Raw genomic sequence first — 16,269 nt, forward strand, 5'->3', positions numbered from 1 at the left:
CAGGAATGGAATCCAGGACCTCTCAGGCTAGCAAGTGCTCTAATGCTGAGTTACATATCCCCAGAAGAGCAGGGAGTATGCACTGTCCCTGGTTACTCAGGACTTCAATCAGAAGCTAAGCAAGTTCAGAAGATTTCATATAAATTTTAGAGATGGAGATTTTAACGTAATGATATTTGATTCACCAGAAGTGATTTTCTTAAAGTTTGTTTTTTGACCCTTATCCCCAGCTCATCTTTATTGTTTATTTTGAGACAGGGCCTTACTAAGTTGCTCAGGGCCTCACAAAGTTGTTGAGGCTGGCTTTGAACTTTGCAATCCTCCTAAGTCATATTGCAAACCTCTAAATCCACAATGTAATGGTCAGTCTGTATCAAGGCTGTTAATCATCTATAAAATTTATGTTTTATCCAAACGCCTTGCTGTGGGTAAGTAACGAATGGCCAATGAGCAGAACATAATGAGCACTTGGGGTTGTGCCAGTGGTACTATAAATCCATAAATCCCCTCTTTCAGTTGAAGCAGGGCATACTTAGAAGTAACCAGAACATACAGTTTGTGCTAATCACAACACAGTGTTAGTCTGTATCACAAATGCTGCATAGTACCTGGAAGTGTTACGGTATTTGCCAAAGCAGTAAAGAAAATTCCCGATTCTATGCCTCAGAGAACTGGCTCTTAATACCTCTATTGTAAAAGACTTGCTGTCATAATGCGGATTTGGAATGCTCCACAAAAAAAATGAGAGGGCTTTTGTTTTGTTTTTGTTTCTGTAATACACAGTATAGGAGTTCAGACTTCCTGGTGCTTTAACTCACATTCTTTCTTTTGTTCTTAGACTTCCACCCAGTAATCATATAAAGACCATCCTCCATTGCTTTCTGGTCAGACATCTTACACTACCTCCTTCTCTTAGTCAGGGCTCTTTGTAACTGATATCTTCTGAAAGCCATAATTTCTTACCCTGAGTTTTTAGTAAACTCACAAATTTTCCATGATACTACATTTCATGAAATCTCTCCTGTCCCCAAATGGCCCCCCTTTAAGCTGCAAAACCATCCATTCAGCTGCTCAGGTGTGAGTCCTCCTGGGCAATTCCCTCTCCTTTGACACCTCTGCAGTCTATACCCCAAGACCTTTCCATTTTACCTCCCAAATACCTTTCTGGCCTGGGAATTCTCTTCTTGTCCACCATGCTCACAGACACTGCAAGAGATTCCTATGTGCTCCAGCCCAGGGTAGAGTTGGATTTCCCAAGGCCAGAGGGGTGAAGGGGTGGTGAGTGCTGTCAGGGAAGACCAGCATCTATTCCCTGGCAACACCCTTGTTGGGATGGTCCCCGAGCCTACAGAAAACAGGTTTACGTGGAGGGAGAGCATGCTGGGGTTTGAGTCTGGGTCTCTGGCAGAGGTGCATCAGAAGCGGAAAAAAAAAAAAAAAAAAAATTAAAATTAGAAAAACTCTTTCATCTTTAGCCTCATGTTTATCGATTCTGACACTCTTCATTCTCTGTGGATCTGAATTTCCTTCTAATGCCATTTGCTTCTGTCAAAGGAATTTCCTTTAATGTTTCTTGCAACACAGATTTGTGGATGGTAGATCTCTCAGCTTTAATTTATTTATTTATTTATTTATTTATTTTGTTTTTATTTTTTTATTTTTTTATTTTTTTTATTGGTTGTTCACAACATTACAAAGCTCTTGACATATCATATTTCATACATTAGATTGAAGTGGGTTATGAACTCCCAATTTTACCCCAAATGCAGATTGCAGAATCACGTCGGTTATACATCCACAATTTTACATAATGCCCAATTAGTAATTGTTGTATTCTGCTACCTTTCCTATCCCGTACTATCCCCCCTCCCCTCCCCTCCCTTCTTCTCTCTCTACCCCATCTACTGTAATTCATTACTCTCCTTGTTTATTTTCCCATTCCCCTCACAACCTCTTATATGTAATTTTGTATAGCAATGAGGGTCTCCCTTCATTTCCATGCAATTTCCCTTTTCTCTCCCTTTCCCTCCCATCTCATGACTCTGTTAAATGTTAGTCTTTTTTTCCTGCTCTTCCTCCTTGCTCTGTTCATAGTTGCTCTCATTATATCAAAGAAGACATTTGGTATTTGTTTTTTAGGGATTGACTAGCTTCACTAAGCATAATCTGCTCTAGTGCCATCCATTTCCCTGCAAATTCTATGATTTTGTCATTTTTTATTGCTGCATAGTACTCCATCGTGTAAAGATGCCACATTTTTTTTATCCATTCATCTATTGAAGGGCATCTGGGTTGGTTCCACAGTCTAGCTATTGTGAATTGTGCTGCTATGAACATCGATATGGCAGCATCCCTGTAGCATGCTCTTTTAAGGTCTTCAGGGAATAGTCCGAGAAGGGCAATAGCAGGGTCAAATGGTGGTTCCATTCCCAGCTTTCCCAGGAATCTCCAAACTGCTTTCCAAATTGGCCGCACCAATTTGCAATCCCACCAGCAATGTACAAGAGTGCCCTTTTCTCCACATCCTCGCCAGCACTTGTTGTTGTTTGACTTCATAGTGGCTGCCAATCTTATTGGAGTGAGATGGTATCTTAGGGTGGTTTTGATTTGCATTTCTCTGACTGCTAGAGATGGTGAGCATTTTTTCATGTACTTGTTGATTGATTGTATGTCCTCCTCTGAGAAGTGTCTGTTCAGGTCCTTGGCCCATTTGTTGATTGGGTTATTTGTTATCTTATTGTCTAATTTTTTGAGTTCTTTGTATACTCTGGATATTAGGGCTCTATCTGAAGTGTGAGGAGTAAAAATTTGTTCCCAGGATGTAGGCTCCCTATTTACCTCTCTTATTGTTTCTCTTGTCTCAGCTTTAATTTACTGGGAAAAGTCTTTATTTTACTTTAATTATTATTATTATTATTATTTGTGGTCCTGGGGATTGAACCCAGGGCCTTGTACATGCAAGGCAAGCACTCTATCAACGGAGCTATATCCCCAACCCTTTACTTTAATTATTGCACAATATCTTTAGTATGTAAAGAATGCTTGCTTGACAGTTTCTTTTGGCATTTTAAAGATCTTGCTCCATTGTCCCCTGATTTCTATTGTTAATCAAGAGAATTCTTGTGTTATTCTCACGTTTGTTCCTCTGAACCAAGTTCATTGTTGTTTTATTCTGACTACTTTTATAATTTTCTCTTTATCAGTGTCTTTCAGCAAATTAATTATGATATGCCTTGGTGTTTTTCAATGTCTCACTTAATATACTCAATCTTTCATCTGGCTTATTAAATATATGAAATATATTTTTATATAATGAATATTTTAAGGTCTTGGTGTGCATGCTAAGCATATACGTTGTCACTGAGCTAGACATCGCAGCCTACTTGAACTTCAATCTCTATCTCTTCAATTCAGTGAGACTGACAGCCTGAACACTCCATGCAGGCAAGAAACTGTAGAAGTCATAGGTGTCTCAAAATTTTTCCCCATTCTCCCTGGGATCACAGTCCTGCACATCTGCTAGCCAATGCTCCAAACACCTTTTCCCTATATTTCCCCCTGGTTTTCTAGATGTTCGTGATGAGAGAACAATTTCCATAATAGTAATCCATTGTGGGTAGACACACAAGTCTCCTGTAATGTAGTTTTACATTTGCTTCTCTGGGGCACCAGCCCTTGACCATTTTTGTGGGAATTATTGGCTTGAGATTTATATACCATGTGGTGCTATAAATGTGGACCCCACATGCATGCAGCACTTTTTCTCCCCAAAACAACCTCCATGTGGATGGCAAATTCCATACAGCTTCTCTATGTCAGTTGTTTTGGCAAAGTCATCCTTTACACATATCAGCTTTATGCAGGGATTTTGGAACGGGCTCCCCACATTGGACTCCCCACTTGTGAGTCTATGTCTTTCATTCAGGTATCAGTATTAAAATTTCAGCCCCCAGTCCTAGATAAAATCAATATTATTGCATTATGGAGTCTGGGTATATTTGATTTTTATATATTCAAAATGTTATAGATAATTTAGCCTAGTAACAGCTCAGCTTTGCGATTCTAACTTAAAATACTTGATTGTGATTTTATGTTGGTCTAAGTTTGTATATAACGTGAGAATGTTTAAGATAACACTGAATTTTCCATATTTAAATATGTAGGTAATTAAAGTTATTTAAGTTCTTGGGAAGTTTTTGTTTAAGTCAGACAGTAGTAGTGATTAAAATGGAAAGGAAATACATTAACTAATGTAAATATAGCTTAACAAATTAAAGGGATTTTAGCTATATAATAAAAAGCAGCCCTAAAATTAATTTTTTTTTCATTGATTAGATTTTTAGATAGAAAAAATAAAATTGTAAAGCTGAACTTCAAGGAATTAGGAAAGTTGCAAAATTTATCATTTGACTATATTATATCTTAGTTTTATAAGAATAAAACTAAATCGTCTTTTTTGCATTCCAATATGCCCCTTGGCAAACTAGTAGCTCACATTTAGCAAGTTACAAATTTGTCAGTTGGGGTTAGAAAGTACTTGAGCATCATTAAATTGAAGGAGCTATAGTTTCAGGTATATTTTCCTGTTTAGAAATTGTAGCTTTTTGCCTAAACCTACCAAATCATGATGTAGCTGATTTAGTTTGGTCATCATAATGGCTGAAATAATTCTTAGAACCATTTTATTGGGAAATCTCAGTATAGAGCTCTGAACATGAGCATCATTTCTCTCCCTGATATCACCTCTCATGAAGACACCGTGGATGGCACACTTGGACTTCATATGTTTTCATACAATTTCAGAATTTAGGACACACTGTTTTAAATTTTGTCTTCATATGACTCAAAATCCTTCTTCCTTTCCCCCCAGTCTCTGTTCTAGTGGGTGGAACTGCAGAACAGACTGGCAGGCTGTGCTCCCATATGCCCCATTTCTTCTCACACTGGAGATGCTGCAGCTGGCTCTTATGTAGGATGCATTAGGGAGAGAGTTTTAGCAACCTCTTGCCTGCATAACCTCACAACTTGTGAGACCTGCCACTTTTTGATGTTTTCTCTCTTCTTTGGCTCTCTGGCAGGAATCTACTTAGCAATTCTTTCTTTCTGGGTCCAGTTTCCAGAGGTAGCCCTTTTGTTCTGGTAGGGAGAACTTCAGAGTGTTCCTGTCCAGCCACCTTCCTCCTTCCACTTGACCCCTAGGAAATGCATTTACCTGATGTATCAGTCTGTTTTATGTTATTATAGCAAAATACTTGAATGTGGGTAACTGAATAGAGAAAGGAGGTTATTATTTAGCTCATTGTGTTGAAGGTTGAGACTCCAAGATTAGGAAATGCCATTGGCTTGCCTTTTGGTGAGAACCTAATGGCAGGTGGCTTCATGGTGGGAGTGTGTGTGGAGTGAGAGATCTCATAGCCAAATAGGAAGCCAGATGAGTGATTCAGAGGGGTAGACACTTGTTCTCATGAAAACTACCTCCATCACTTCTGAGGGCAGTGCCTCCAGTGGCCTAAGCACCACTTTCTAGGACTTACCTCTCAAAGGTCCTACCACTTCCTACATCACCACACTGAATACCAAGCTTCCAACACATGACCCTTGGGATACTTACTCAAACCACACCCAAACTATAGCACTTTTCATGGCTAAGAGTGAGAATACAGTGTCTCATACCTGCACTGTGCTCAATGTCATAGCATCAGTCTCGGGACTCAGCTGGACAAGTGAACAGTCAGCTGAGAGGCAATTTCCAGCCTTGAACCTTGTAAAGGAGAGGGTGTAGAGGGCCATTCCCAACCACACTGCTCCATCCCTTCCTGCTGTGTTTTGAATGTGTCCCCCAAATTTCATGTGCTAAAAACTTAATCTTTAAAACAACACTCTTAATAAGCATGACTTTAAAGAGGTCATTAGATCATGAGAGTGCTCATGAATGGCTTACTGCAGTTATGTGTACAGCCAGAGCAGGTTCCTGATAAAAGAACCAGTTGGGTTGTCTCCTCCTCCCCTTTTGAGAGTTTACACTCTTGCCCTTCCTCCTACCACCATGGGATGAAGCAGCAGGATCCTTGCCAAAAACCAGCCTCTTGATCTTGGACTTCCCAGCCTCCAGAACTATAGCAAATTAATCTCTTTTTGCTATTACAAATCACACAGTCCTATGATAGCAGCATAAAACAGACCAAAACACCTGCCCCTGGCAGAAGAGGGCGGGGGGAAGCTCTTCACTATTACCATTTTCTTCCAGTTGGGGGGCTGTGTGTGTGTGTGCACACCAGGGGGATGGGAACTAAACTTCCTGAAGCAGCTGCTGCTAGGAGCTGCCTTTCAGCAAGCCTGGCAAAGAGCCTCACCCCAAAGCTGGCAGTTCTCTGAGCTTGGAGGGTGCTTGGTGCCTTTTATTCCTAGTGGTGGGCCCTTACTCACCAAGTCTGGCACTGGGCACCTCACACCATTTTATTACATGGAATCGACACCTTTTATTCACTTTCCTTGGGTATCTTAACCATGGGATTGGCTTGATTATATGGTAAATGACCTGGTGCACAGCAACTGTAATTTCAAACCTCTGATGGCTTATCTGGTCGTGTTCTGGAGGTTCTATTTTAACCAAAACATGTACACCAGAAAATGTGCTGTGAGAACTGTCAAGGAAGGAGCTGCAGAGGAATCCCAAATGAGCAGCAAAAGAGAATTAGAGAAACACTAGGAAAGGTGTGAGGCCGTTTATTCATACCAAGGAGGTGCCAGATCACAAGGCTACCCACAGAAATGCACATCACTGTTGTGACAACATACCAAACACACGGATGGCTTACCAGCTGGTGTCCATTGTGATAGGATGCTGGAGTATCATCGTAATCCACAAGAAGTTACTGGTAAAACCTCATCCAATTCCCACTCTGCCCCACAACACGTTCCCCTGCTCTCTGACCATCATTCAATGTCCCTCCAACATTATTCTGATCTTTTCCTTAAAACTAATAAATGTGCTACCAATGGTATTTTCTCAGCTCATAATTTATAGGCAATGAAAAACTATTAAAGTGTCATTAGTGGTTCTTTTTTAAACATATGAATTAGATTTGACTCCCCTACCCCAAGCCAGCATAAATTAGGAAGAGACTGTGACATTGTCCTTGTCCATAACCCAAATCACTCACACACAAGCAGCACCGTCAGCTCAGCTGGTCTTGGCACCCCCTGCACCCCTCAGCCCAATCTCCATTCACTTGGACTTCTGGGAGGACTTCTGGTTGCCTTTCTGGGACTCCGATGCGACCTTCCTTGCCTCCTCCTCTGGGATGAACACGCTGACCGTGAAGTCGCTTGTCTCGGTGCCGTACTTGTTCTTCACCACCAGCCCATACTTTCCTGAGTCAGCCGTGCTCACACCCGAGATGGTAAAGTAGGCAGTCTTGCCGGCCTCGAACCTGAGGTTGCAGTGGTCATCTGAGGCCAGCGACTTCTCATTCTTCAGCCAGGAGACCTCTGGCGTTGGGTCGCCCCACACATTGCAAGTGAGATTAAGGGCCTGCAAAACAGGTTTTAGAGGTTGGGGGAGGGGGTGGATAAGTCAGATGCATGATCCAACTTCAAGAATCTTGCTGGCTGGCTGGCAGTTTGGAATGACCAGATGGAAGATAAAATATAAATCCCCCTCAAATCGGGGCTTAAAGTAATGATGTGTGTGCACCTGTGTGAGTGACAGTTTGAAATCACTTGTGAGTAGGTTTTTGTAGGGCCAGGGCTTTCTGGCTTCTGGAATGTCTGTCCTCAAAAAACACTCAAAGGAGTTCTATTTCCATTCCCTGTCTCCTCCGCTTTCTCTTTCATAAACACATTGATGGCTTTTACTCGAATGTAGTTTTCTGGGCTCTGTATCAGTATAAAACCTCCTTATTGCCACAATCACCACCTGCTCACATTTGCATCTCATTTACGTCACAGAGCCCAGCAGCAGAATGGGAACAGCTGCTCCAGATAATGTAACTTATTTTCACATTCCATCTTCCTCATTTTACTTTGCTTCCCAAACCCCAGTTAATCTGTACAACTGCAGAGGTGCTCTATCAAAACCTAGCCTAAATAAGATATTCCCATCTGTGCTGAAATCCTCTTAGTCTAAAGAATCGGTACTCAGGCTACAGTCTTACACTACCTTAAAAATAATCTTCTTATTCTAAAGAATTGGCATTCAGGCTACAGTTTTATACCACCTTATTTTTTATTGGAAAAAAAATTAAATAACTATAGATTCATGTGCAGTTGTAGGAAATAATAGAGATCCTGTGTACCCAGTTTCTCCCAATTAACATTTTACAAAAGATCATACAATATCATAACCAGTACATTGACATTGATCTTGCTTAATTTTTTTTTTTAATTTTTATTTTTTGGTACTGGAGATTGAATTCGGGGGCCATTAACCACTGGGCCTTTTGCCTCAGCCTCCTGAACTGCTGGGATTACAGGCATGAGCCACTATGCCCGGCCATTTCCTTAATTTTATTTGTATTCTTTTGTATTTGTTTGGAAGTTTTGTTCTATTTCTCACTTGTGCAAGTCCATGCATCTACCATCAGAGTCAAGATGCATATTTCATTGCCATAAGAACTCCTGTGTTGTCCTTTAACAACTACAACTATGCCCACCACTGCCCTCCAACTTCTCAATGGCATTCCTAATTCCTGGAAACCTCTAACCTGTTTTCCATTTCTAAAAATTTTCCATTTCAAAAAATAAGAAAAAAATGCAAGAATAGATATATAAATAATGTCTACAATATATTATCTTTCAGGATTAACTTTAAAAAAATTTTTTAGTTGTAGATGGACACAATACCCTTATTGTATTTGTTCATTTTTATGTGATGCTGAGGATTGAACCCAGTGCCTCACACATGCCAGGCGAACACTCTACCACTGAGCCACAATGCCAGCCCTCAGGATTGACTTTTAAACTCAGCATAATTCCTTACAGATTCATCTAAATTGTTTCATCTATCAATAGTTTGCCCCTCTTTATTGCTGAACAGTATGCCATGGTATATTCATGCCTGTAAGAGTCATCTGTACTACTTACAGCTTGGGAACATTATAAAGTGCTATGACCAGTATTATACTTTTTGTTGTTGTTGTTTTCATTTTTTTTTTTTTTTTTGGTACCAGGGATTGAATTCAGGGATGCTTAACCTCTGAGACACATCCCCAGGCTGTTTTAGATTTTTATTTTGAGACAGGGTCTTGCTAAATTGCTTAGGGCCTCTCTAAGTTGCTGAGACTAGCTTTGAACTCATAATCCTCCTGCCTCACTCAGCCTCCTGAGCTACTAGGTGTAGTTTGTTGGTTTTTTTTTTTTTTTTAAATATAAACATAGGTTTCCATTTCTCTGGGATAAATGCCCAATGTGCAATTGCTAGATTGTATAGTAAATGCATGATTCATTTTTTTCCCCAGAAATTGCCAAACTGTTTTCCTAAGAAACTGTATAATTTTGGTTTACATTTCTACCAACAATATACAAGTGATTCTGTTTCTCCACATCTTACCAGCATTGCCACTCTGGATTTTGTTGTTGTTGTGTACCATTTTGTATTATAGCAACTCTGGTAGGTGTGTCATGATATTTCATTGTGGTCTTTCACTTCCCTGATGGCTGATGATGTTAAATTTACTTCACATTTTAAATTCTATTCTTGCATTTGTTTCTTACTAAAAATCCACAAATTATAAGGAAAGAAATAGAGATCACAAGGGACAAAGAAAAACATGTTCTTCTAAATATCTTACTAATGGGTCTTCTGTGATCACTTGTTATCTCTTCTGTAGGAGTAAAAATTGAGTAGATCAAGAAATCTATTTTTATCCCATAATTAATTGGCATTCCTTACTGAATTATTCTACAGATACATTTCAGAAAGAAATGTATGAGTCAGCTTATTGCCATTAAGCTTAAACAAGCAGACCAGGCACATAATTTTGGAAATTGTGATTATGTGGGGTTAGAGCTTAAACGAAAACTTCCAAACTCCTGAAGCATTATGGGAAACTCATATCTGTACTTTGGACTTGAGTTACAATTTACAAAGTGCTTTCATATACACTCCCTCTCATCACCACCCAGTGGGTCCAACCTCATTAGGTGAGGAATTGAAATAGAGGATTTAAGGACAAAAGCAACCCTGTGATGTCGAGCTTAAATTCAACTGTGATTACATTTTCTACCCATGAAGAAATGCAGCTGATTGGAACCTCCTCTCATTAACGCATTTTGATATGCCTTGATTTGTTACCTGAGTTCCAAGTGCCCATTGTGTGTCTTCACCACCCTTTGAGGTGGGGAAAAGTTTTGTTCCACCATAAATATCTCTCCAGTTATGGCTGCCATACTAAACTTGTTTTAATGAGATACAGGAATGATGAAAGTGAATACAGGTCAGAACACTGCTTCTCAAAGAAATTATTATGGAGCCAGGAACATTTAAAATCAAGTGGAGAGAAATCAGTTTTTAAAAGAAACAAAGTCTATAGAAAGGCCTGGAGCAGTCTGTGTCCCTGCAAAGGTGAGGCACTTTGTAACAGTATGGTCCATTTCCCATTGTGTGTTAGAGGTCATTTCTTTCTTCTGTTATATGTATCATAGAGTTATGACTGAATATTTTCAGTTTCTCATCAGTATAAAATGGCGACTCTACAGAGATACTAAGTGGTCTGTATGTCCATATGAGACAAACTTGCATCTTGATGCCTACAAAATATTAAGATAATTTTTAAAATATTTATTTATCTATTTTAGTTGTAGTTGTCAATACCTTTATTTTATTTATTTATTTTTATGTGGTGCTGGGGATTGAGCACAAGGCCTTGCACGTGCTAGGTGAGCACTCTACCGCTGAGCCACAGCCACAGACCAGAATAATAATATTTTAAACCCTGTATTTAGCTATTTTGGATAAATATAAGCCATGCAATAAGATGGAGATCAGGGAATAAGAACATTTTAAAAATGGGACACAGTCTGAGGTGCTGGGAACAGAGACAGGAGTGCTTCATACTCACTTTGCCCTCCTGGATGGTGACCACATCAGGGAGACCGCCCAACACCCGGGCACGATCTGCAATCATAGGCATTTTCTGGTTAATCACTGCAATTGTGAGGGCCAGTGACTACACTCACAAAACCATCCCAAGGGATGAATTTCCCAATTTTGTTTTCCATCTCCTGATGGTTATTTTATACTTTCATTAATAAGCAAATAAGAAAATGATCCAGTGGTTCTGAACTTTAATCCTTTACCTACATATTGTCCATGCATGGATACTTGCTGCTATACCTAAACTACCAGCTTGGGATTGCTTTGCCACTTTTAGACCAGTTCTACAATTTTCATGGCTATTTTCAGCCCCAGCCCTTCTGCTGCTTAGTGAGGCTAAGTTCAAGGAGGCAGAACAAATCTTAATGGATAGTCTCCAAGCCCAGCGTGGCCTCTTTATAGATCTCCCTATGTTGAGCACTGTTTGCATAATGGAAGGGCCGTATGCTGGGCAGCTCTGGAGGCTCATGCAGATGTGGGCCTTCCCTAGACAGCTTTCTTTTCTTGTTTCCTGGTCTCTCTTCACAGTTCTGTGCAAACCACTATGTTTGGCTGAGGATAAAGGCCCTCAGAAGAGGGCATAAGGTACTGGATGGGTTATGGAATCAGGACCTGGTGCCTCTGGCAAAGTCCTATGTTCTTGGTCTGGATACCTAAGTTCCAGGGAAGGGACTTTTCGGTAACACATTTCCTAGCCATCCTCTCTGTCACTAACACAGTGTCCACCAGCCTTGTGTTTTTAGGCCTACTTCAACTAACCTATGATGCTTGGTCTTTATTTCTATAACTCCCTTCTCCACAGAGAAACTTGACTTCATTCTACTGCTGATTCCATGGTACCACCTGTGGGCCTAGCCCATCACCTGGTTCCCTGAGCGACTTGCTGTATGATATCAGGCCAGTCACTTTGCTGGATGGGCCTCAATCTCTGGGTATGGAGAGTAGATGGAGGATGGGTTTACACTTGACCTATGGATTTTAAATTTGCAAAGCTGCTCCACAGTATCCATGGGATTTTGGGGGTTGGGTGGGGGCGGGGTGGCACTGAGAGAAGGCCTGGAAGGGGGCTGGGGTAGGGAGCTGGGTCCCCATCCTAACTTCAATTAGGAGTGGGTAAGCTTTACCTATTTTATGGATCGGGTCTCTGTGGAAGATTTTGAAGTAAGTGTCCCATGCCTTATAGAAATATAAAATCTCTGAGGCAGAAGAGCTCTAGGAGTACAAGACCTAGAGGACCAGGCTGCTTGTCCACAGGGGAGTTCAAGGACTGGAGAGGCAGGAAATTGCTTGGGGATGTGGGCTTTGCTGGGTGCATCCAGGAATGGGAAGGACATAATAATGCCCCCTCCTGCTCTGACACTCCCTGATCACGCTTCTGTGCCCCTGTTCTGGATTCTGCCCCTTTATCTCTAGCAGCAGCCTTACAAATGCAGGGTCTGAGCTGGGAAAGGGGAAAAGACAGAGGAGGGGAGGGAAACAGTACAAATGAAAGGTTCAAAGTTCCTCCTGGAGAACCTGGTGCCATGGGGAAGTGAAGGATGACTTCCCTTCTCATTCCTCCTAGTCCCCTTCAATTCCAACTCAGGATCAACTCTACCATTTTAACCCATGACAATATCTAACTTCTGTCCCCTACACCAAAAAAGAAACAGATTAGTCAGACTTCTGGGATCCTGCAGGGCTGTTGGAGTTCTAAAAATCTTTATGTGTGAAGCAAATAGCTAACAGAAGTGTAACAGCAAGTGCATTTCTGAATGTGCAAACTTGACAGTTTGGAGTGTGTCCACAAGTGCTGTGATTCATTTGATCAGTTCAACAAATGTAAGAAGAGCCTCCTTTGGCAGCTTTTATCTTATAGGCACTTTCAGGAAATATACAATACTTGTTGGGAACAAGTTACAGGGATTTACCGGATGTCAGATTTACAATGTTTCTTTTTGTTAATGTATATATACATGTATATGTGTATGTGTGTGTGTCTGCATATGATTTCTGATGCATTCTGTCTGCAAGTGACTCTCAACCGATTCTGTGATTTGCAACCAAGAAATTTCTCAGGATGTTTGGGTGATAGCTCAAGTCAAGAGCTGGGTGACCTTCTTTCATTGTAACCTGAGACCTTCCTTCTTTCCAAAGACATTCTTACTCACAAGACTAAAATAGAAACATATGTAGAACACCTAAGATTTAAAAATGAAAGAAAGAAAGAAAGAAAGAAAGAAAGAAAGGAGAAGAAGGGGGGAAAATCACTTTCACTCTCCTCCATCTGTCCTTATGAGAGCAAAATGAAATCCTATTTCAGATCTACACCCAGAGTACATTGGGGTGGGGGGCAGGGTTACTTACTTTTCTCGGCAATGGCAGCTTGTCTGTGGTTGAGAGAACGAACAAACATAGAAACAAAGAAGAGTTTTGTTTTAGTGGGGCTTTAAGTAGCTAGCTTGACTGCATTTTACTGCTTCAAAGATATTTCACTGCTCAAAATAGCAGTGGGAAGCTGCACTTGAAACAAAAGCCTCTAACTCTCAGATGGGCGAGCAGTGCACAAATTTCCAGGGACATTACTGCATAGAGGTAGCATTTGCCAGGAAAGGGGACTTACTTCAACCTCTGGAACTCAGCAAAGGCTTCATCAAATGCTAAAAGAAAAAGAAGAAGAAGAAAGTTAGAATTTTCTCACCAGAATTCATGATGTGGATGCACAGGGGCTGATTCAAACTCACACCTCGGGGTCACGGTGATCAGCCCAGCCAAACTGACTTTGAATGAGACTGACTGCCTGTGTGTTCACCGCGCAGCTCAACGCCCTCAACAAGACAAGCGAATACTTTGTAGGCAAAAAATATGAAATAGTAGATTTTCGATGCTTTTGCTTCAGTGGGAGACTTTCAACCCTTTAAGCAGAAGGGCAGTGACTAGCCCCACTGGAGGGAGAAAATGGGACTAAAAGCCTATTTCAAATAAAAGTTCGTTGTCTACTAAGCATCCTGAGCATCAAAAAAGCTTATTAAATCATTTCCAATGTCACAGGCTCCCAGCTAGACAGTTTAATGTCTTTATGTTGTGTTTCTGGTCAATCTGGGCAAAAGGACACAGTGAGTTACAGTCTTCACAGTGTGTGCCAAGGCTCGCCTGAAGCGATGTTTCTGAGGCTGATGGAGCTGAGATGAAAGACAGAGAGACGAGGAGATGAGAACTACAGTGCTGCAAAGGAAAATTTTTTTCCTGTGCCGGGGGAGTAAGCCATTCTGACTGAAGACTTTCAGCAAAAAGGAAGCTTTGTTTTGAAATCCTTTTCACCTGGTCTTTGAGCTCCTCTGTGATCTGGGAATCATTATTTCAAGTCTACAGAACAATTAGATTATACTAGTTCCCCACCCTCATTTTACAGATGGAAAAATAAATATAAAGTTAGGCTTCAGGTTGTCAATCCTTATTTTTCTCATTTGTTAAATGACCCAAAGGAAAGGCGGGCAAAGCCAGGTTGAGAGTATAGGACTTGTCCTGGTCCATATATTACACTTAGAATTCTATAAAGGGTCATAGTGGAACCAATTTGTGATGACAGTGGCAATATTTTGTCGATCAGACAACCCACAGCTTTTGGCTTGAGGAGGATTTGGGGGTGAAGTAGTTAAATTAATTTTGGTGGGCCAAATTAAGAAAGAACAAATTTTTTAAAAAGTTGCAAATATATTCACCCACATATTGCTTCTCTTTTACTGGTGCATTTTAAATGATCACATTAACTATCACTTTGCGTTTGTGATGCAGGCAGAGTGTGGCCCAGAAAGCTCAAGTCCCTCAGGAGCAACTCTCATTCCTGAGAACACTTTGGTGGGTCTGTGTAGGCACAGTAGGTGAGTGGGGTAGGGTCAGGGGATCCAGCACAATAAAACTTCAATGCAGGCTTGAAAAATGGCTCTCTCAAACTCCACCCTTTGATGATGCAAAGCACTAAGTGTTATTGCACATTTTGACTATATTTTACAAAGAAGTGGTGGCGGGTGGGGGTAGTCAGTCCATAGCCTCCTTTAGAGTCTTCCATCTACACTATTTTACTTCTTCAGGAAAGAATACAAGGAAGAGTATAGTAGCAGGAGGGGGAAATGGCACAGAGTATTTTTACTTAAAATTGTGCATCTTTTAACTTTTAAAATTTTAATTAGTAATTGGGCATCAGCTCTGGTCTTGCTCTTTGGAAACTGTCTGCATGCATCTCTCATAGCTCTTGTCTCTTCCCTATCCTCTCCAGAATCCCCTATTCTCTCAGCAGATGACTAAGAAATCTGGGCCCATTGGGACTGAGAGTCTCCAGCTTGCTTCTGTAACATCTGCCTTTGCTTCTTCGGGTTCACTCCTCTAGTTATGGAAGAAGAGTCTCCTTACTCCTTTCCAGAGTGAACACTTCCCACTCTGCCCTTGGTCTCGCCCTGTCCATCCTTCAGAACTTTGGTACATCAGTGATTCCTCTTCATCCACATCTTCAGTCCTACCAGCACAACTGGTATCTTGGACTCTATGAATATGCTCAAATTTCAATCACTGTGAGCTATGGCTTTTTATTGTTTGTTCTTATAAAAGTGATTGGAGTCAACCTGCCCTTCTTTGAAAGCATCTTCCTGCAAGAGTTGTGCTTTCTCTCCAGGTTTACTGTCTCTACCTTACTTTTCACTGATTGTCCACCTACCAATTTCTTGCTTCTACCACCAAGGCTGACTAAAACTGCTTTACCAAAACCACAACTAATAAAATTCACAGGAGGCCATTGTTTTAAGCTGAATTCCTGTACTAGGCCCCAACAGACCAGACCAAACCAGAGTACAGTCACTTATGCTAGGTGCCATGAAATCAAATAAACTTTAAATCCGGCAGTTTTCTAAAAACTGGGATTCACAGCAACCAGAAGAGGCCCAATCAAACTGAGCCAGCATGCTAAGGAAGTCTCCTCTGCTTTAACCCTATAAAGAAAGTAACTGAAGGAACCTGATATAAATTAATCTGCTTTTTTGTATTATGTCATTTTCTTAAAAAAAAACAACACATTTTTTAGTTGTAGTTGGTCACAATACCTTTGTTTTATTTATTTATTTTTATGTGGTGCTGAGAATTGAACTCAGGGCTTCGCACACTCTAGGCAAGTGCTGCACCACTGAGCCACAACCCCAGCCTTG

General features: G+C 40.8%; 1 protein-coding gene across 1 annotated transcript in view; it reads right to left on the reverse strand.

Moving 5' to 3' along the window:
• Window positions 1-6,710: 6,710 nt before the first annotated feature.
• Window positions 6,711-16,269, reverse strand: part of Myom1 (myomesin 1) — a 128,999-nt gene continuing 119,440 nt past the window's right edge. The window contains exons 35-38 of the mRNA XM_005337118.5: window positions 13,698-13,734; window positions 13,442-13,464; window positions 11,061-11,116; window positions 6,711-7,534 (exon numbers count right to left, since the gene is read on the reverse strand). Coding sequence (XP_005337175.2) covers window positions 7,229-7,534; window positions 11,061-11,116; window positions 13,442-13,464; window positions 13,698-13,734 — 422 coding nt within the window. The 3' untranslated portion in view covers window positions 6,711-7,228. The remainder of the gene's footprint in view (window positions 7,535-11,060; window positions 11,117-13,441; window positions 13,465-13,697; window positions 13,735-16,269) is intronic.

Source organism: Ictidomys tridecemlineatus, chromosome 13 (genome assembly GCF_052094955.1).
Source record: "Ictidomys tridecemlineatus isolate mIctTri1 chromosome 13, mIctTri1.hap1, whole genome shotgun sequence".
In the NCBI taxonomy this organism is placed as follows: domain Eukaryota; kingdom Metazoa; phylum Chordata; class Mammalia; order Rodentia; family Sciuridae; genus Ictidomys; species Ictidomys tridecemlineatus.